The following is a 23,153-nucleotide window of genomic DNA, read 5'->3' as shown; positions in this document are numbered from 1 at the left end:
ATCAAATGCTCCTGTGCCTCTCAAAATTGTTACCTTTGTATCACTGTTCACTAACAAAATGTTTAAGACTCCAACACTCCAGAATTAGGGTTTCTGTTTTGGACAGAAGTCACATCAGACGAATGCATAGGCATTACTAAACCCATACCTTTGACCAAATCACCTGTAGCTACTTTAGGCTTAGGTTTAAGCATATAACAATCAGATAGATTTCCAATGAGCTCGTTTATAGCAATATTGACAAATCCTCTCAGAATCGTGTGAACCATTATCCCTTTTTTTAGACTGGAAACCTCTACTCTATTGACCAAAAATGTTTGACACATTAGCACCTGGTGCATTGTAATCTGACTGGTAATTAAATTGATTAAATTGTGCATTAACACAGTCATCTGCTTTTCACTCACTAAACTGTATCACGGCTGGTAACAGAATTTTTTAATTTTTCCGAAACATTTAAGTTGCACAACTCCAAGACCAGCGTGAACAATGCATTTGTAAGTCATGCTCAAACTCAAGATGACAAGTTTTTCACTTTTCTTCCATGTTCTAAATTGCTGCCTATAAAATTCTGGGACGTTTATAGGCTTTTAATACTACTGCCTTTACTTTAGCATAATCCTGACTATCCTCCATAGTTAAAGATGAATATGCTTCCTGTGCTTTAACTATTAATACAGTCTGAAGCATCAATACGCGGGCCACATGAGGCCAATTACATTCATCAGCAGTGCATTCAAAAAGTACAAAAAAGAATCAGACCTTTTTCACAAAAATTCGGCACCAGTCCTAAATTGCCTACAACATCAAAACTAGAATCATTGTGTCCTAAAAAAAAAAAAAAAAAGCTGACTGTGAATACATACCTATCCCAGCTGCAGCACCATCTCTTTTCATTTCAAGGTCATGCTCAAAACCCAACCTAGCCTGCACTGACTCCTGGCATGTTTTTGCCACCACCAAATCTCTATCTACTTCGGCCTTCACTTTAAATCCTTCATGCTCAGTTTGTGTCGCAAGCAACTCTTTGTTGATTGAATGTTAAATTTGAAGCCGACATGGAAAGTAAAAGTAGTGAATCAGACAATTTCTCTGCCAAAATCTTCCTTTCAATCAGGTTTCTTCTCAAAATAGTTTTATATCATTCTTTAAGCATGTTACTGCCGACATCAATATCATAATGTTTAGCGATCTTACGAAGCTTTTCTTTTGTGCAGAGATCTAATAACTCTTCCGACAGAGATGCACTGTTAAAAAATTACTGTAAATTTTACAGTAAAATACTGGCAGCAGGGTTGCCAGCCAGTTACTGTAAATTTTACAGCAGTCGTACTGTAATTTAATTTACAGATTTTTACTGTATTCTCAATTACAGTAAAATTCTGTAAATTAAATTACGATTCTTAATTGATTCACAAATGTCAAAAATCAATTTTCTAAACGTTAATTTAATGTAATGTTGACGGAAAGTAAAAGGCGGATCTCTGAAACGCGGAAGTGCATGCCCGGACAGTCTGTGACATGTACATATTTCTTTTACTGTCTATGGTGTGTATCCACTGGCGCAGAGCAAGCGTTTTGAGACCTATAACGTTACTTGAGCGTTTTCAGTCCATTTAATGGAAGTTGAGCTTCCATAGTTGTATATGGTTTGTGGTGGATCGATTATGCAGCAAAATGCCTCCTAATGTGAAACAGACTGCAAGCACTTTGTTTTTTTCTTCCTGAACCTTCTGGTTGTTCGTTCATTTGAAATGACTCGAAAAAAGATTCGTTCATTTTGCTGAACGAGACTCAAAAGTCCGATTCGGTAAAATGATCCGAACTTCCCATCACTACATAAGATACATAAGTCATAGACGCAATAAAACAACTCGTTTGTTTATTGGTCAGTGTTGCGCATGATCAGTTCATTTGTTCAAGTGTCACCGCACTGATAAGGTGCCTTTGTGCACCCTGTGCCAAAATACACACAAGATTTGCCTGCCGACATAAATATAGACACATATCTATGAATGGCATATTTAATAATTTCAAGGAAAAAGTATTTGGTCGCCCTAAGGTAATAAATTAGGCTAACTATACAAAGCAGACTGTATATCAAACAGATTTGTTAACGTTTTCACATTAACGTTACCTGAAGTTAGCAAAGGCTAAAAAAAAATCTACATCTCACTGGTTACGTTAACCTCTTGGAAAAGCACCACTGAGAATTTATATGACACACATCCTCCGTGAGCGACCCTGACTGACCGCGAGGCTTTAGAAACGCGTTTTATTTCGGCGCCCGTGTTAACAGATGACTGCCTGTGCAAAGTTGTTTTACATCATAAAATAATCACGACGAAGTGTGCTGATAAACACTAAGTTACAGTGAATATAAACTATTAGCACTGAAACATGTCATTCATAACGAAGGATTCCAGAGATTTTCTGCCCATGGCCGCTATAGCGCCGGGGGATGTGAGAAAACCTACCGCGCTACTGAAACCCCGCGCAATTCGGCCTCGCGCCCCGCGGACGGATGATGCTTGAATCTGGGGTTACCAATATAATCCGCGAATGTAGATGCATTCATTTACTATAAACTACCAAACAAGAAATATAAAAAACTGAAGTCACTTACCACAGTTGTGAATCACTCCTCTTGCCTTTAACGTTAATCTCCTCGACCGTTGAAGACCTAACGATGCGGCTCTGAAGATTTGAAATTTACAGCAAAATTCTGTAAATTTGAGTCAGACCTACACGTGACCCCAGAATGCATTGCAGTTTACAGCAATATGCTGTATTATTAAAAAACAGTCCGCGGCTGTAAAATAATGCTGTAATTTTTACAGCAATTCATTACAGTGTGCTATAAAATCCTTTGTGGAGTATGGATCATCAGTAGAAACGTATCGAAGTTAGACAGTTTACAGCATCAGGTGTTAATACTATGTACAGGAGTTATAAAAACTACACCAATTACAGTAGAAATGGGAGAAATTTCAATAGAAGTATACAGTTATCAGTGAATTATTGGGTTAATTTACAAGGCCATAGCCAAGAGCATCCAACGCTAGATACTTTACAGCCATGCTAGGAAAAAGAAAGGAGGGAAACAAAAAGCTTTGGACAGACATACAGAAAGCAACAAACATAAAGCAATGCTACAGTGAATTTAACATTGTTAGAAAATACAAAAATAAGGATAAGGTATGTAATTTATGTAATGAGCACCACAGCTATGTTCAGATCTACACAGATGCATCACAGAGTTTAGACAATAAGATAGAAGTAGCGTTTACTGATCCAGAATTTAATTTATCAATAAGGAAAAGGATCAGTGATGAGTTATCGATTTATATGGGTGTAATTATTGCACTATTGTTATCAATATAGTGGATAGAGGAGATAAGACCTTTGAAAACAGTTGTTTGTTCAGATTCAAGTTCATCATTGGCTAGTTTAAAATACAGTCACTTGGACAGTAGACCAGACATTTTGAAATAAAGCAAACATTATACAAAATTCAAATGATGGTAATTACAGTGGTATTTTTAGGGGTACCCATCACTAATCTATATATGACTGGATCGCTCATCAAATTCTAAACTACCAACAGACAGTGAAGCCACCGGAAGTGTTCGATCTGCCATTTTATTAATCCCTACCAGCAGAGAGCACCATTGAGTCACATTCAAACCGCTGACCTAAAATCACCCGATCTGAAGCAAATCAGTCAAACAGGATTCTCTCTTGGAAATAAAGCTTCATGTCTTTAAATCCGTACTGTATATAGTCAGTTATTGCTCTTCTGATTGAGCAACATCTATTTCAAACAATCCAAAATCGCACAAATGTATTTATTACTGATTCCATGTAAATGTTGTATAATAAATTAATAATTAATTTAACCACCGTTTAAATCATTACCTGCTGCAAAATTAATTCTGTTAACAAAATCATTGTTGCAGTATTTGCAGTTAGTGTACAAATAAAAACACTATAACTAAATTATATAAACAATAAATAACTGTACAAGGTTTACAAAGGATAAATCCTTCTTCAGAGTTCAGAATGAGCACTTTGTCGTTTGTTATATATGTTGAGGTCATGTCTGATGTTTATCATGTTCATGATCTTCGCTACTGAAATGAACATAGCTTTTGAATAAGTAGGGGAAATTCCCGACATTTAACATTTATTTAAAAATAACCGTTTACATGTACAGGGTATTTGCATTGTAAGAAGTACAGAGATACTTCAGATTTATAAATGCTGACTTGTTAGGGTGATGTTTTTCATTAAAAACATACAATTTCCTATTAATTCAATAGAATGTTCACGCACACTAGAGATTACCAATATGGTGGTGCGGTGGCTTCACTTTCATGACGTACATCATGAGCAATCCAGTTCTATACTAGATCAGTGGTACCCGCACATATTGGTATCCAAGGAAATGAAATAGCAGATAAGGCAGCAAAAGAAGCCATAAAAAAACAACAAAATATATTAAATTTATTGTTAATCTAAGTAAGAATGAAATCAAGAGTATACATTATTGGCCGGGACTCTCCTGTGAAAGAGATTTTAATCTCAGAGAGATTTTCCTGGTTAAATAAAGGTAAAATAAAATAAAGGGTACTATTTAGAAAAGGTTGAAGGGAAGGTGGCAAAAACAATGAGATAAGGAGAATAAAGTTTGATGGTTTTACAGAATTCAAAGGAAAGTGGAAGAGATGCGAAGTGCAGAAAATAACAGGAGATATCAAGCACGAGAGTTGGACATAAAAGACTAAACTGTTTAAAATGGATAAACATGATACAGGAAGGAGTGAATTTTGTGGGCAAGAAAAACAATGGAACATGTTTTGGTATACTGTCAGAAATACTAGACTGAAAGAAGGATGCAAAATGTAACAAAAATAAAAATGTAATTTATACTAGGAGATATTTTACAAAATATTTCGTGAAATGAATGTTATAGTTTTATTTTTCAGTATCTTAAAATAACAAATTTATGGGAAAGGATACATATTAAAAAAGGGAAGAAGTTAATTGAATCCACACTCCATACCAGTTGGCAGCGGTAATACAACATTTTATTGTTCGTCAACCGCCAACAAAACCTCAAAAGAAAGAGAAGAAGAACGCTCCGCCTACTCCGGGTAGTTATCAATAGAGATAGAGAAAGAGAAACTATCAATAATCAACTAACTAAAAGAAATATTATCAGATCTTAATATCTCTCGGTGGGCTTTAAACTTCTTATTTAGTCTGTTCTTTGTCTGCTGTAACTAGTCTGGCATTTAGCTTGTGTGGAGGAACAGGAAGTATTGAAAAACAAAACAAAGCAAAACAAGGAAGTGCAGGCTGCGCAGCACTGCAACATTACAGCTCCGTGACAACAGAAATAAAGATAAAGAAAGAGAAGAAGGGGAAAAAAGCAACAGCACGTATGATTATACGTGTTCACAAAGAGACGAAGGAAACAGAGAAAGGTAAGACTGGGGAGAGAGACAGGAACATAAAAAGAGAAAAAAAATGTATGTAACGTTACGACATTAGCATAATTTCTTATGCTGTTAGATGGAGAGGAAACTGTTTAAGATAAACTATGAGGAGAAAACGTATTGTGTTAGTATCTAAGCTAGTAATCAGAAGATTGTTGAATGATTCAGATCAGACAAGTTTAAGTTTTTCTGTTAAACAAGGCTGCAAACAGTAAAACACTATTGTGAAATGTAAAATAATTTTTTCTATTAAGGTTAAATCTTAATTCTCAGCATCCATTACTTCACTCTGCATTGTCATAAGATCCTTCAAAAATCATTCTGATATTCTAAATTAAGTTAAGAAACATAACTTATCAATATTGAAGACATTTAGCTGATTATTAGTTTTGAGGCAAACTGCAATATATTTTTTCCAGGATCGTTTGATGAATCTAAAATATGAGATTGGTTCTTTGCAGTAGAACAAGATATCAGTATGCAAGTATTAAAGCAATATCTTGAAATGAAGTTACACACATAAGCTTGGTGTAAGTTTAGTAACATATAAGCTTAGTAATTTTAAAGGCTTTTAATAAAACAAGAACAAGGGTTTATGAAGAATTTGTTGACTTTAACTTTCTTTGCTTACGATTTTCAGAAACCATTAATACAATGTTAACATGCTACATGAATGCATAAACGCAGGCACAATATTTAATGTAATGTATGTTAAATGATGCATATAAACAATCGGGTTAAATAATTTTGTTAAATGAAGGTGAATTAATAGTCATGCAATAATGCATACTTGCAATCTTTAGTCCCTACTGTGCAACTGTTGCAAGGAATAATGGAGATAAAAAATTATAAAAGTTGTCTTGAGTTTTGTCCTCAGCTATTTTATTTATATATTTATTTATATATATGCAAATACAGCGGTACAGACAGAAGGCTTTTTAAATGTTATGTGATCTTTCCCAATCTTTATGAAGTGCAAATGATTTCATAACAACATGAGCCTCTTAAAATGATTGAAGTTATCAACATTACTGATATTCAAAGCCTAAGCAAGTGCTGCTCTGTTTATGTTTCGTATATATGTCTGCGTTTATCTCATATATCCTTGTTTCGGGTTTTCCTTTTGAATGATGTACTACTATATAGCTGCTGATATAGACCGTTAATTCCTCTCATAACGTGCAGAACACACGTTCAATGGACACCCATTGAAGCTCTGCCACAGAAAGATTGTAGCACAGAAATGTAGCATCATTCACTCATTTCTGTTACTCCAACTAATTTTTTTGCTTTTCTTTCATTGTCAGTTTTAGGCTCAAACCAAGACACTCACTAATATCCTCATCTTCCATCGCCATGGATGCATCTGAAGGATGCTGGAACAGCTGCTTGAACGAGGACGATTTGCCACAGATGGATGGCACATGTGATGCGTGTGAACCAGACGAGCCTCAGTCAGCTGCCTGGATGTGCACACTCTGTCGCTTCGCCTTCTGCACCAGCCATGCAGACAAACATTCACAAAGCACTGGTCACCAACTCCAGCCGTACAGCTCCCCAGACCCTCAAGCAGAGAGTGGGCCGTTGAAAGACTGCCAGGGGTCTGAAAACACATCAGAGGGGGCGGAGGCCAGCAATAATGATGAGCATAAACCAGCTAAAAGAGACACTGTGACAGTGGAGAGGCTAAAATGTAAGGAGCATGGTCAAGAGGGTTCGCTCTACTGTAAACACGACCAGCGGATCATTTGTGTGCTGTGTGCTGTGCAGGGAGAGCACAGAGAACATGAGATTATCACTCTTAAAGAGGCCTACATGTGGCAGAAGGTCAGCCAACACACATACACAAAGACCAACACTGTGGTGTTCTTTCCATTATTTATCATTGCCATTATTTAGGCCAGCAACATACTTTTTTTTTCAACATTTTTCTTTGTTATTTAAAGAGCGTGTTAGTATAGGCGGGTCTGCAGTGAGCGTACACGCTGCTTATTAAACACAGGGACGCACAGCAGCACACAGACATGCCAAATATAAAAAACTAAAGGATTGCAATGCATAAGAATTTTTTAGGCTAATTAAGTATAAAAATGCCTACATGTCATAATGGATAGGCATTGCATGTATCGGAATAAGGCTATCTATTTGCTCACACATGAGCAGCTCCGTTTCATCACCCTAAATAATAAAAAAATCTGTCATAACCCTCATGTTGATCCAAACTCATATAGCTTTTTTTCCTCTGTGAAACACAAAAGCTTTGAAGAGAGTTTCGGCTCCTTTCGATACTGCAAAAGTGAACACAGACAGAGATAAAGGTGATGTGAAATTAATCAGTGTAACCACGTGCATTGTGTTTGTTTCAGATCAGATACAGGCTGATTCTATAGGAACTGTACATGGGTAAAAAAAAAAAAAATATATATATATATATATATATATATATATATATATAATATCGCAGCAAAATGACTTCCGTAAGCCAACAGGACGATTTCTGTTTGGTGACAGCTAATACTCTCTTTCAGTCACAAAAGTAAAACAAAGAATTGTTCTAATTAACATCACTGGTTAGTGCAGTTAATCTGTCCTAAATGAAAATCTGGAACACTGCGATTATTTCCTGGTTAACCTCTAACCCAAGAATCACAGGGTCTAAATCAACCACTAAGAAAACAATTATAATAATTATCAATGTTCCCTGCCGCCACACCAAACTGCCACAAGATGGCGCCAAAGAATAACAAACTACTGCACGACATGACAGCAGTTTATGTACATTTACATTTAGTAATTTAGCAGACTCTTTTATCCAAATGACTTACAAATGAGAACAATAGAAGCAGTCTAAATTAGCGAGACAACAGTATGTAACAGCATGTAAGTGCAATGACAAGTCTCGGTTAGCCTAACGCAGTGCACATAGCAAGGTTTCTTATTTATAACACACACACACACACACACACACATGAACACAAAGAAAAACAAGTAGATAGAATAGAAAAAATAGAAAGTTTTTTTTTATATATAAAAAAAGATGATAGAGTAAAAAAATTATATTAAATCGAATGTTTTAGAATTAAATTAGTATGTAAACCAGCAAGACTCAAGATTGAACAAAGACTGTGTAGTAGGGGTGTAAACGATCGAGTAGGGGTCATCATGATACGATCTGATATAGATTCTCATAGCCAGCGATATGATATCTGACGATACCTCAAAAAATTCAGTGATTATGATGAAAATGTATAACATATCCACCTTTTTCTTCAACGCAGAAGTGAGCTTACAGTCAAGACTTCCGGGTCATTATTAGGGGTGCTCTGATCAGGATTTTTGAGGCCGATCACAGAAAGCAGTATTTGCTGATCCGATCACAGATACCAATCTTTTTAAAGCCTTCTTTTTGTCATGTTGAATTATTTATAGTGATGTTTCAATCAGGATTTTTAGACATTTATTCAGGGCCTTAATTTCATTTTTGAAAATTAATTCCTCTCTTAGGTGACTCTTGGAAGAGTCAAGAGTTATTTTTTTCTTTCGAGGGGTGGAGAGGGCCAATTTTTCAAAAATATATATTTATCTCACCTAAATGTTTGATCATGCACTGTATTTTTGTTTTTACAATCATTTAATATTGCACAATAGCTTACACAGCGCAAGCCTGATTTTATGAGCTGTATGTGAGGTTCACACTCTGTTTGTGTGATGAGGGATACAGAAGCACCACAGACTGTACTTTCACACAGGGACTGCACATGATCTGTGGCTGTTTACCACAAACACAACATTTATCCATTATTATGATTTTAATCCAAACATTGGGCACAACTGTTTGCACTACATACCAGTTTGCTTTTAATTAAGATAATACATTACATAAAACCATCTCCCTGTCTAGGGCTGGGGAGCCAGTAACAAAAATAAAGAAAGAAAAAAACATTGGAAAGAGAACCAGGGCAAACCAGCCTCCTGATTTAGAGTCAACACAGACACCACTTCAAATTAATAAATGTTTAATTTGAAAAGATAAGAATCAAGTAAACAGAAACTGTAATCTCAAAGAAAGTGTTAACAAACATAGAGGGAACAAAGACTTCAGGGGAGAGCTAGGCCAAAATAACAAACAAAGCCAAACTAACTAACCCAAGGATATTCACAAATTACCTAGGAAAAAGATAATAAAAAAATAAAACGCATAAGACCTCCCTGTCTTCCTTTCTGCCCATAACCAGGAGAAAAAGAAAAGAACAAACAAAAGTGGCACCCTCCCCCTACATTCTCTTGAGTCAAAAAGAACATAAACATACTAACAATCATAGTTAACATTAAACAAAGATAATCAAGTGGTTCTAAACGGCTTCAGTTCTCTTTCTGCTCAAGAACACAACAAAGTCCTGAGTTCACTTACTCAGAGCAACCAAAGTCAAACAACAAGTGACTCTGGGGAATCAGGAGGAAGTGTAGCCCTGGCCGAGAAAAGTCCCTCTCCTTTCTCCACAGATCCACTACTTTTCTACTCCTTCCTGTTAGGGCTGTGCAAAAAATCGAATGCTATTTTCAAGCGGAACTCGTCAGTAAAGGTGCTCCTCTGATCAAAAGTACATCTCCAGCACGTGCGTTCAGAGAAAAGTTTTTTGCAGGGTTGCCTTGGTAAAATTCGCATTTTATGGGGCTAAACATCATGTTATTGGTATTGGAGTCGCTTCAACCCACGGACATGAAAACAACAGCAAACTTGGAAACACTGGTTCAGGTGGAGCGGCATTTACTACACAGAGACATACCGTAGTCCACCGACAAGTTACATAAAATCTTTTTTGGAAAATCGTCAAAGAATCGCCTGCGATTTTAAAATCTATATTGTGTGGATTTTCTGTGAACTACGGCTCTGTGTAGTAAAGGCCAACCAGTGTTGCCAAGTCTGCGGTTGTTTTTCATGTCCGTGGGTCGAAGCGACCCCAATACAAAAAACGTTATGTTTAGCCCCTAATATGCAAATTTTACCAAGGCAACCCTGCCAAAAAACCTGCATTTTAATCCCGGGACGCAATTTTTATCTGGGAACCTCCTGGAAAACGCTTTTTTGAGAAGCAAGTGGGCAGGATTTGTTTTGAAAATCTGGCAACCCTGATCTGAACGCACGTGCTGGAGATGTACTTCTAATCACGGGAGCACCTTTAATGACGAGATGCGCATGAAAATACCATTCGATTTTTTGCACAGCCCTACTTCCTGTCATCATCTGATCACCTCTGGCATCACCAGATTGAACATAGCTGGTTGGAATACCTGTCTCATGACGAGGGAGACAACCACAAACAACCACATCAAACACACACATCCACAATTATAAAACACATTAAATATATCCACGGACGTAACACCCCCATTACTAAATTTTTTTTGTCATGTAGAAAAAAATCTGCATAACAGTGCAACTACATTGTCTGAACCCTTCCGATGTTTGATCTCAAGCTTGTACTCCTGCCAAACGAGAGACCACCGCATCAAATGCTGTTTTGAGTTAGTCATTTGTGACAAATCACTAGTGGATTGTGATCGCTGTACACTTTAATCAGGCTACAATGACCTCCCAAGTACACTTCACAACGGCAGTACCATGGCCAGGGTGTCCTTCTCAATAGTTCTGTAATTGGGCTGACACTTAGAAAATTGCACTTACTTTGGCCATTATGTGCTTTACATGCCTTTGACCTACCATTTTACGACATTTCTACCATTATATGCTATGATTGTTGCTGGAGCGTAATGCATCCCGAACGCCATAACATTATATTGCAGAAAGCTAAAAGGAGTGACAAACACAGATATTTTACTAGCACGGGTAGTTAAAGGGCCTTGCCAATACCCTTTGAGAAGATCTAGTTTAGTGACGTAAGTGGCAGAGCAAATTCGATCAACACAATCTCCTATGAAAGTAAAGGAAAATAATCTGCCTTATTCACACTGTTAACCCTTCGGTATTCTGTGCAAAAATGAAAAGAAGAGTGTGGTTTCTGGACTAACAGACATGGATACCTCCACAAACTTTGACTTTGGACAGCCAATCCATTTTTCAGCAAATATTCAACCTCATTTTTCATCGCTGCTCATTTCATTGGATCCAGTCGTTACAGATGTTCCCGCATCAATATCATAACACAGGACTGTAGTTCTACCAGGAACATTAGAAAATAGGCAGGTATATTTTCGTATCACTCTCACTACATCATCTCATTTGCATGTCAACAAATGCTCTAGATGAGAACCCATAGCCCCTTTCACACTGCCATTCCGGCAAATACACAGGTAAAGTGTTCCTGCAGTTGTTCCCGGGTCGCTAGATTTGGCACTTTCACACTAACAGTGATGACCCGGTATATGTGCGTGCTTTCACACACAACCCTTGACGATCCCATAACGACACGTGACATCAGAGCGTGACGTGTAATGTACGAGTCGACAACGCTAGGCACGTTACACTTTAACTGAAGCAAGCAAACGGTCTCTGCGTCAGCGCGGAAAGTGAGGAACTAACTGATCTCTGCTTCATTACAGTTTGCACATATGTTTTCGTCTCGAACGTTGATCTTCCTTCAAAACAGCCGGTAAAAGAGTCGCGTTATAACACGCGTCATCACTTCGACACTGAATTAGATCTGGCTTTTGTTCACACAGCGCTCGTCCCGGGCCAAACACCCCAAATGTTACTAGGTCCTAGTCCGGGACGTGGTTGCTTTCACACAGAAGGCGACCCGGCAATGTTCCGGAAATATTGCGGATCCGACGTGTAGTGTGAAAGGGGCTTAAGTTCTCAAAACAACTGAATTCTCCAGATGAACCCCACAACCTTGATAGTCATCCACCACCGCATCCTCCTTTATCCGCTCAGAATCGACAAAAATAGAGGTATCAAGCATTGATGATGAGGGAGTCCTTTTCATCTCCCCCTTATAATATGCCTTAACCTGTTAACCAGACACCCCATAATGTGAGTCACAGCTGAAAGTGCCCTAACTAATTTAAAATTGCAACAGTTCCTTACTTATGTTTGTTACATACATAATTTTGGTGTCTTTGGAAAGAAGACCCTTTGGGCTTTACTTTTTATCAACCACAGTTGATAATGCTCAAAAATATTAAATGTTATAGACACTGAAGTGCCCTTTGAAAAAAAAAAAAAATATCACACAGATTTTTTTTTTATTTGATATAAAAATACATGAAATCAGTCCTGGAGCAATCTAGAAAAGTAATGGGTTGAAAGTTACGTCTCATGATTTTATATTTCAAATTTGAAGAAGATACCATAAAAAATTACATTCATGCAACCATTATTCTGAGACTATGTCTAGCCCCACCATATAAAACATATTTACCAACTGTATTGAAGGGTTTTACAAACTATTTTAGTCTTTAAACTTCAATCCATAGTTTTTCAATTAAAAACAATAGACAGAAACTTAAGCTCTATTCGGACGGGACTAGTTTTTTACAGGGGATCGTTAGAGAAATCTGTGTTTCACAGACGTACTTGGTGATTTTAATCCCGTCCGAATCTGCCACGTCTTTGTTTTTCTCACACAACCTCTTTGATAATTCCAGAGCAAATTACATACTGTTTTTCAGCAAACTCAGTGATTCTCTGAGAAAACTAATCCCGTCCGAATGCGAATGTCTGTGATTGCCGGTGATATTTTACATAAAAACACTGTTATTTTACAAGTTTTTCCTTGTTTGAATTAAGATATTTTACTTTCATTTTACGTTTTTTTTTTTCAGTTATTGTTTTTTTTACAGTGTAAAACTGTTATTTCATGGATTTTTCCTAGATTATAATGACCAAACACCTTCAATAAAGTGATGGCACTAATAGTTTTATGGAGAAACACTGTTATTTTACAGGTATTTCGCAAATTATTATTTAAAACAAAATTTCTGTCCATAGTTCCCAAAAGCAGCACAGTCTGGGTGTTGTTTTTTTTTCTCCTCTCTTTCCTAATGTTATGCTGTATCTCTTTCCTTTGTACTACTCTATTTCGTTGCCCTGTACCCACATGTGCAATGACAATAAAGTTGAATCTATTCTAATATAAAATATATATATATATTACAGTATTACACCTTCAATAAAGTGATGGCACTTATAGTTTTATGGAGAAATGCTGTTATTTTACAGGTATTTGCTAAATTATTACAATCAAACACATTCAATAAATTGTCAAGACATGCTCAAGATTGTAAATTAACAGTTTTATTTTGGAAGACAAAATAATCTGTAAAAAAAAAAAAAACTATAAAATGGATTAAAATCATCTCCGTAAACATGTAATCTAAATAAAAAGAAATGATTCAGTTGATAAATTACAGTCTATATCTTAAATCAAATACAACATTTTAACTACTAATATTTATCAGTAGAACAGTTATGAAAAACCCCTAATTTCCAAATCCTTGTGATTTTCTAGGCCGATATGGCTAGGAACTATACTCTCCTTCCTGTGTAATAATCTAGGAACAGTGCTGCTTTTCCATTTGTGCAGCAGGTGCAATAATATAACATTGCCTGAAAACTTAATGCAGGTCACGTTGGAAGTTACCTAGCTGGGGACTATTTTCAGGCGCTGTGTAATATCATTGGATTACCCATGCACCACAGCAAAGTTCCTTGATTATTACGCAGGAATGAGAGTATACAGGTGCTGGTCATATAATTAGAATATCATTAAAAAGTTTATTTCACTAATTCCATTCAAAAAGTGAAACTTGTATATTATATAAATTCATTACACACAGACTGATATACTTCAAATGTTTATTTCATTTAATTTTGATGTTCATAACTGACAACTAAGGAAAATCCCAAATTCAGTATCTCAGAAAATTAGAATATTGTGAAAAGGTTCATTATTGTAGACAACTGGTGCCACACTCACGCTCACACGCTGCTTTATCAGGCTGCAATAATACAACCTTCATAATCATCGGGAAGGAGGAGGCGGGAACCGGCAGACAATCAAATCAAACTTTAATTACAAAATAAAGACAAAACAGCGCATCAGTCGTCCGTGAGGGGCTGACGCGCTGTTTTGTCTTTATTTTGTAATTAAAGTTTATAAGTAAAATTCAAATAAAAACCAAACACAAACTAAAACCCAGGCCTGGTCCTCTCTTTTCCGTCACTGTCATCGCTCCAGTTTTATATCCCTCCATCTCCTCCGTGGGACTCGAGACCAGTGGGTCGAGCAGGGGTCGCTCATTTCCAATCACTCCACTGGCCTCGCTCCTCGCCAGACTGATATACACAACACAGACCAGAGGTTAACTTAGGTCCAGACGCGTGCACCTGATGAAACCGTCTATAGGTTTTTTTTTTTTACAATATTTTCCTAACCGCTAGGGGCCTATGGAATTGAATGAAACTTTATAAAACTGAACGTAACTTTTTCAGAAACGATCAAAAATATGCCATTACAAAATAAGAAAAACACAATGAAAATGAAAAAAATTTAACAGGCTCAAATTATGCTTCATTCTTTGTTAATGTTTTTCAATGATTCCATTTCGCTAATTGTGGATTCTGAATGCTTTGCCACAGATTTCACTTATGCTTAACAGTTTTTAATTTGGTGTTTTGACACAAACTTCTCGTGAGGGCGGGCTTAACAGTGATCTACTCTGAATGGATAGTGAGCTTTTGATGTACAGTTGCTGTCTGACTGGGAAGTACAGACGTCACTCAGTGGCGCACATATTGCTCTTGCTGTGATTTGTATTACTAAATATGTAAATAATATATGACCTTCGATCTTCTCAGTCTGTAAAGATGAGCACTTGTCCTTCAAGGCAACTTGAATTAAGCTTGTGTTACCGAATGACAATAATAACCCGCAACAAACTGTTGCACACTGTAACATGAAAAACTTGTATGGATGTTATTGGTTGCTTCAGTAACACAAGCTTACTTCAAGCTGACTTGAAGGACAAGCGTAGGAGCAATGATGCCACTCCATGTCTCTCCTGAGAGCTCATCTTTACAGACTGAGACGATCGAAGGTCAGATATTATTTACATATTTAGTCATACAAAGCCTGACATATTGCATACAAATTACCGCAAGATTTTTATTATTATTATTATTATTATTAATGCAGAGAACAAAAACATACAAAAGTATAAACATACATCACATAATATCCACCACACACACACAAAAATACAATAAAGAAAAAAATAGAACTAAAGAAAAGAGGGCCAAAATCTAAACAAAATTAAACAAGGAGATCCAAGGCAGAGCTAATTCTAAATTCTAAATTCTAACAAAACTGATATTTTCATTTGTGGGGTCAAAGTCATAATACCAAAATATAATGTTTTTCTTATGAACTGAGAAGCCTGGCAAACAGACCAATATCATACCAAAGTTTCTGAGTGTAGTGACATGACCAAAATAAGTGCACAGTTTACACATTGTCTTCAGAACTCGAACAAAAAGAGCTTGTGCGATCAATTTCAGATTTAAATCTTTGTATAAACTTCTTAACAGGGTAGAACCTGTGTATGAGCTTAAAATAAATTTCTTTCACTTAATCTGTGAAAAATATTTTTTTCAGTAGACACCAGATTTAATCACCACGGGAGCTTTCCAATATGCATGCCACTGAGTGACGTCTGTACTTCCCAGTCAGAGAGCACCTGTCCATCAAAAGCTCTCTATCCAATCAGAGTAGATCACTGTTAAGCCCGCCCCCACGAGAAGTTTGTGTCAAAACACCAAACAAAAAACTGTGAAGCATAATAGTAATCTGTGGCAAGGCATTCAGAATCCACGATTAGCCAAAATTAATCTTTGAAAAACATTAACAAAGAATGAAGCATATCTGAAGAGCCTGTTAAATTTCTGAGTAAAGACTGAAGAGTAAAGAGTTAAAAAGACTGAGTTCATTTTTTTTTTGTTTTTCATTTTCATTGTTTTTCTTCTTTTGTAATGGCATATTTTTTTGATAGTTTCTGAAAAAGTTACGTTCAGTTTTATAAAGTTTCATTCATTTTTATTGAACCAAATGTAATTCCATTGGGGCCCCCGCATTATTCTGATAATAAATATTATACTGTCTTTTAGATCAGAAACCTAACTATACAAGTGTATTAATACATTCAATTAAAACATACAAAAAAAGTGTACCTAGATGTGACCGGTACAGCAAATAAAGAGTAATCCTGCAAACGGCCAGTAATCAGCTGGATCCTTGGTGCATCTGCGAAGAAAAAAGGGACATACTATGATTCTCTCTCAAAAAAAAAAAAAGATTAATTATTTTGTTTGTTTCCTTTAAACGCGCACTTCCGTGTGTTTAATGAATGAAGATGCGCTTCTGCTCCATTCATCAACAGAGACACGCAGAACATGCAGGATTCATATTTAAACAGATTGTTCCGGCTTAATATTTACAGATATTAGTCCATATTGTGTTTTAATGTAAGTGCAATGACCTATTTTTGATTAATTCATTAAAAATTTGGCAAATTCCGTGCCATTCCGTGTTCCAATGTTAATGTTATTGTGTGTTATTGATCTGGGTGACATAGGACCATTTTTTTGTTTTTAATTGTTCCTTAAAGTATTAGTTCTCCTCAAAATGAAAATTTCCTGATAATTTACCCCAATGCCAATGTCATGAAGTTTTTTGAGGAAAACATTTCAGGATTTTTCTCCACACAATGAACGTGTTTTTGTTTTGTTTTATTTATTTAAAAAGCACAATAAAACAACGATGGTTGACCATTGTGCTTAACAATATAATTTAAACAGAAGAATACATAGAAACGATAAAGACATAAGACATAATAGACATAATTTGCTCATACACTAAAAGCCTTCTCAAAGAGGTAGACTTTAAGCCTTGTTTTAAAAAGAGATTCTGTTGCAGTTGTTCTAATAGAGATTGGAAGACTATTCCACAATTTAGGGCCGGCTATGGCAAAAGCCTGGTCACCTTTTCTCTTCAACCTAGATCTAGGTATCAATAAGAGTTTCAGTGTCATTCAGTGACCTTAGACATCTGGCTGGACTGTGTAAGAAAGGTACGAAGGTGCCAGACCATTTGAAACCTTAAAAACAAAAAGTCGTCTTCAACTACAACCAAAATGTTGAAGTCCAAATCAATGCAGTTTCAAAGGGCTTTGAGGTGCTTCAAAGGGCTATGCATGATCCCAGCTGAGGAACAGGGTCTTATCTTGAGAAAAGATCAGTCATTTTCAAAACAAAAGAAACATTTATATAATTTTTAACCACAATTGTTCATCTTGTGCTGGTCTGTGACGCAACCAGGCATTACATCGTCACGCTGAAAACGTCATGAAATATTTTTTTTTGTATAATAATAATAAATTAAAACTAAGATGTCGGACAAATTTGAAGTTGGTTAAGATGAGATGGAATTTTTTGCCCTTCCCTGCCTTTTTGGACCAGAGTACAATTAACTTAATGACGTGACTTAAAAAAAAAATTTAAATGCCAGATCGTTTCTCTAGATAAGCTGGGATCCTGCAGAGCCCTTTGAAGCACCTCAAAGCCCTTTGAAACTGCATTGATTTGGACTTTCTACATTTTGGTTGTAGTTGAAGTCCATTGTTTGGAGAAAAATCCTGAAATATTTTCCTCAAAAAACTAAATTTCTTTTCAACTGAAGAAAGAAAGACATGAACATCTTGGATGGCATTGGGGTGAGTACATAAGGAAATTTTCATTTTGAGGTGAACTAATCCTTATATAAATCTGGGGAACACTACCTAAAATTAACCATGGTTTTTATAATGGTAATACATTATTGTAATCAATCCACCATAAAAACATGGTTTCTACACTTTTACTATAATAAAAACTATGGTTACTTTAGAAAATGACCACGGGAACATGTCCTTAAAAGAACAGCTCATCCAAAAAATTGTTCTCTCATTATTTTCTCCCCCTCAAGTTGTTTAAAAACTATGAATTTCTTATGTGACGCATTAAGGTATCTTCAGAAATGCCTTCATTTTTTTGTTTTGTTTTTTCATACAGTGGGTTCCAATGTTGTTTTATTGCCAGCGTTCTTGTGTCATAGAGGTTTAAAAATAATTTTATTTTGTTTAATTTTGAATCCGTGTGCCTTTCAGCAGAGTTTAGATGTTCTTGCTCTATTTCATGTGTATTCTACAATGGCAATACTCATACATCTGAAGATTGTGTGGCTGGATAATAGTTGTTCCCAAAATTCCTGGATCAGGAGGGAAACACACACATACACAGGAATATTAGCTAAAAAAGACATTCACAAAAGCTTGCAAAATTTTACTCACCAGTTCTAAAACATATTATGACTCCTCATCATTTTCTCTGATGGTAGGTCTATACCCTGTGATCAACAGTAGATTCAAAAGCCTAGTTTGCAGATTGTTGTGCTTCAGAATGTGCTTCGAGTTCCTCTCGGTCTAAAAATACAATGTTCTCATTTCACTCATTGTGAAGCTCCTATGACGAGTATCAAAATCTAAATTAGATTTCAATATTTACACATGCTAGCAACACATAACATTAGCCTAATACATTGAAATATGTAATCACATTTAGATTCTCAATTCAACACACTATATTTAGCAATATATTATACTTTTTTTTTTTTTGCAAAAAAGAAAGTTATTTGCATTTCCTTCCACAGATGTAAAACAATCCATGTTTAAACGATGTAAAAAGCAACAGATCCGAAGTACTACTGTGCGATTTTTTTTCTGACTTAAAGTACAACCATAAGATACACCAAAGCAAAACATTAAATTATAAATCACATCCATTGTTTTTGTTTGTTGTACTCCAAATCATTAGAATCCATATGTTTGCAAGGAACATATCCATTCAGCCCTTTATCAATTGATCTTCATCTTCATTCTCAGCAACAGTGACCGTTACAGTCAAAGCCTATGCTCGTTATGATTCGAATTTAAAAATAGTGCAAATGCGACATGGTTATATGACATGGTTTATGGCACTGATATTGAATGCTAATTGGTTCTCACCTAATTCGTCACAGATTGCGACATGCAGTGTTTCAGTTGATTGACATTTGAAATGAGTCTCGCGCCTTCACGGAGAGAAGACAGATTCATAATTTCACTGATTAATAAAGAAAATTCTGCTCTGTACCTTATAAAAACTATTACCGCCAGAGAGGACTGCTGCTGTAACTCATCATTTGAACTCTTTTTGGTACCATTTTTTACATTTTCGCAAAAATAAATTATTGATTAAAGTTACGATTGTTTGTCTGTTATTCATTTATTTATAACAGTATGTAGTTTTAAGAAATGGTTATGGGTAGGTTTAGGGGTAGGTGTAGGGTTAGTCGCTCCAAATATCGTTTTAATGTAAAATTTTTATTAAAATTGTCATTTTCCTATACATTTCTGTCCATTTTATTATATTCTTTTAACATTCTGTATAAAATGGGTAGGTTTAGGTTAGGGGTGGGGTGTAGGGATCTTTCATTTATAAAAAAAAAAATATATATAAAAACAGAAAAAATGCATATATTTTTATGACGTGATAGATTCGTAAATATTTTACGTTTTATTCGTTGTAAAAATGTAAGTATTTTTACGTTGTGGTGCCATACGTCAGTATTGTACGATTAAACACCTTTCAAAACTTACAAAAATGTTCTTTTTATGTCTTTTTAAAGTTCTGTATTAATAACATGTATGACTGTATGATAACTACTTATTAACAATTAGACCAGGTTGTTCTGTGACTTCACTGATTGTGTGTCTGAAACATGACTGAAAGTTTAAATCTGGAGAGCAAAGATGCAAGAAACTTGGAATTGTTTAATGCAATGATAAAAGTTTGCTAAAATTATATATTGACAATTAAAGAATGTATATGTAAAAATACAATTAAATGTAAAACTAATAATATTTATTTAAAATGACAAGAAAATGTGTTAGACTGTTAGTATAGATACAAACCTTTAATATAATAAGCTACACGTTTAATTATAAGTCAAGTGAACTTTATTTATATAACCCTTTAAACAAAATGCATTGTGTCAAAGCAACTGAACAACATTCATTAGGAAAACAGTGTGTCAGTAATGCAAAATGATAGTTAAAGGCAGTTCAAAATTGAATTCAGTGACATCGTGGCGGCTCGTGACGTGCTCTGAAGCATCTGTCATCTGATGGAGGCGGAACTTATTGATCGCCTTTTCCTTTATTTGTTTTATTTTTCTATAGTTTTCATAGATGTGTGAGTGTGTTTTATATGTTGAATGTGCCTGCATGAATACCATCTGTTTGAGTGCAAATCAACTCACTATTACTGTGTAGTCACAGCTATCATGTGGCTATAAATGAACGCCATCTATATGAATAGAGAGTGGTTTATTGACTTTATTGCACATTTGTATTATTACCTCTATATTATCTCTATTATCTCTATAACTGGCTAACAGGTTAAGACCTAAAAAAAAAAATTAAGTGTTTTAGAATCCTCATTAAAGTGCCCCATTATTATCCCTTCTCGACTATTACCTTTCATGCAGTGTATCATGTAGCTGTATGTGAACATAAACTATCTGCAAAGTTGTGAAGCCGACAGTGCTAAATAAATAAAGTTATTGTTTATCAAAAAAAAAAAAGTCTGCTCGTCGTCAGGAATTTGAATCTTATTCTGTTACAGTTCTACATCACAAAGTAACACATTTGCACAATGTCTACCCACGTTTTAGGTCACAAACTTTGTTTCCGACACGCGCTGTGTGCGGTAGACCAATCCAGAGCTGTAGAGAGATCTCTCTATAGCTCTGGACCGATCAAAATCTGACAAATCACAGCAATGTGAGGGCTCACTAAAGGAGGGTTTTAAAGAAACTGATTCTTTGGACTGCTTCGCACGAGTTGTTTATGAATCATTTTGAAATTAGGACAGAATTTTCATTCTTGAGGGAACTAACCCTCAAATAATAATCAAGAGTCACTTCTGAATGTGTTTATTTGTGTTATAGAGCAAAGAAGGCATTGACCTGCTGGAGCGCACACATGAAATATCAGAGAAGATCAAGGCCAAATGGATCAGCCCAGATGTGAGTCACATTTTTTTTTCTCAAATGACCATTCTGCACTTAAAATTCTGCACCTACAGCACATGTCGTTATCAGAATAAGGGAGTATTAACCAAGTAAGATATGCCACAGAATGTGACTTTTTATGGTGAATTTCATTATTAATAGACAATTTTTAGTGACTTGTACAGCATGTTTACAGAGAACTACATACAGTATAATTTAAAAGGATTTTAACATTTAATGTGCATTTAAATATTTAATTTTACGCTACAAATCAGAGAAGAGTAGTGATTTCTCTTTTTCTAACTCTTTAAAAAAAGATGATAGACAAACATCAAATTTTCTCCCAGTACTTTATGGTCATTTTAAAACTTTACCTCATTTAAGTGTTTAGAGGTCACTCACCATTTTGATAAATTTTTCTCCATTGAAGCATGAAAGATCCCATTTTGCTTCTTCCACGCTGCCTGAAGCAACTTTCTGTCTGCACATGTCTGTGTTCACAGAGAATGCTTCACAGCCAGTACCCAATATTAATGTCTCTTTTTGTGTCTTATCATCATGCTTGATACCGTGTTCATATAGTCTACTGTGATGCTATAATTATTTATTTTTTTAATTAAAAATTAATTGCAAGATTAATACATTCATTTTGACAGCTCACTCAGGGTGGGTCTAAGGTAAGATGGCCTTGTCTATAAACTGTCATTGGAGGAGCCTGTGCAGAACTATGTCATTCTGACAGAATTCTCAGAACAGCCTGATTTGAGAAAGTGGATTAAAAAAAAAAAACACTACATGGATTTTTGTCATTATAGGATAGATGTTTACACACATTTACAGTATGTACGAACAACTTATAAAGTGAATTTTGCATCTGATGACCCTTTTGAATTTTGCATTTAAAAATGGAATAAAAATACACCTGTATAGTACAAAGGTTTGGTTAAAGGAAGAAGACAAAACAAAACAAAATGGCACAGGTCGGGGTATCCCATGCATTCATCAATTTGTGGCGGCCCGCCACAATATCAACGCTGACCGCCACGGATTGATTCAGATTTTTTAAATATTTAATATGGGTACAATTGTATTTTATTGTAGATCTGCGCGCTGCTTGCTCCCTCACTCTCACAAACTGACAACGGAGGCACGCGCGAGTAACATTAGCCCCTCCTCTTCGAACACGATCTGAATCAAAACATGAGCATGCGTTAGTTAGAGGACCGATCACCGGTGCTTAATGCTTATTCTCCCAGTGAAGATTCCAGAATCAATCCGGAGTTGAATGGTTAGTAATGAACACTTACAATCCCATTACAGATTCACACAGAACTTTTTTTTTTCTAAATATTGATAAAAAAAATGAAATGACGGTGTTTCCATTAACCGATGTTATGCAACTAAAAACGTCATTTTTTTCCTATCGCGATCAGTCATTCCATAAATCATGGCTACCTATATAACAGCAACCAGGCTAGACATTATATTATTATTATCTCCAGGTTCCGGTTTGTGTGTGTGTGTGTCCACCTCCAGGTCCAGTTTT

General features: G+C 35.7%; 1 protein-coding gene across 1 annotated transcript in view; it reads left to right on the top strand.

The window, feature by feature from the left end:
- Positions 1-5,123: 5,123 nt before the first annotated feature.
- trim44 (tripartite motif containing 44) overlaps positions 5,124-23,153 on the top strand; it is a 56,613-nt gene continuing 38,583 nt past the window's right edge. Inside the window, exons 1-3 of the mRNA XM_026239425.1 lie at positions 5,124-5,489; positions 6,809-7,328; positions 21,545-21,622. Of these exons, the coding sequence (XP_026095210.1) occupies positions 6,858-7,328; positions 21,545-21,622 (549 nt within the window). The 5' untranslated portion in view covers positions 5,124-5,489; positions 6,809-6,857. The remainder of the gene's footprint in view (positions 5,490-6,808; positions 7,329-21,544; positions 21,623-23,153) is intronic.

This window comes from Carassius auratus, chromosome 50, assembly GCF_003368295.1.
Source record: "Carassius auratus strain Wakin chromosome 50, ASM336829v1, whole genome shotgun sequence".
NCBI lineage: Eukaryota > Metazoa > Chordata > Actinopteri > Cypriniformes > Cyprinidae > Carassius > Carassius auratus.
This window is presented reverse-complemented; position numbering and strand designations above follow the sequence as displayed.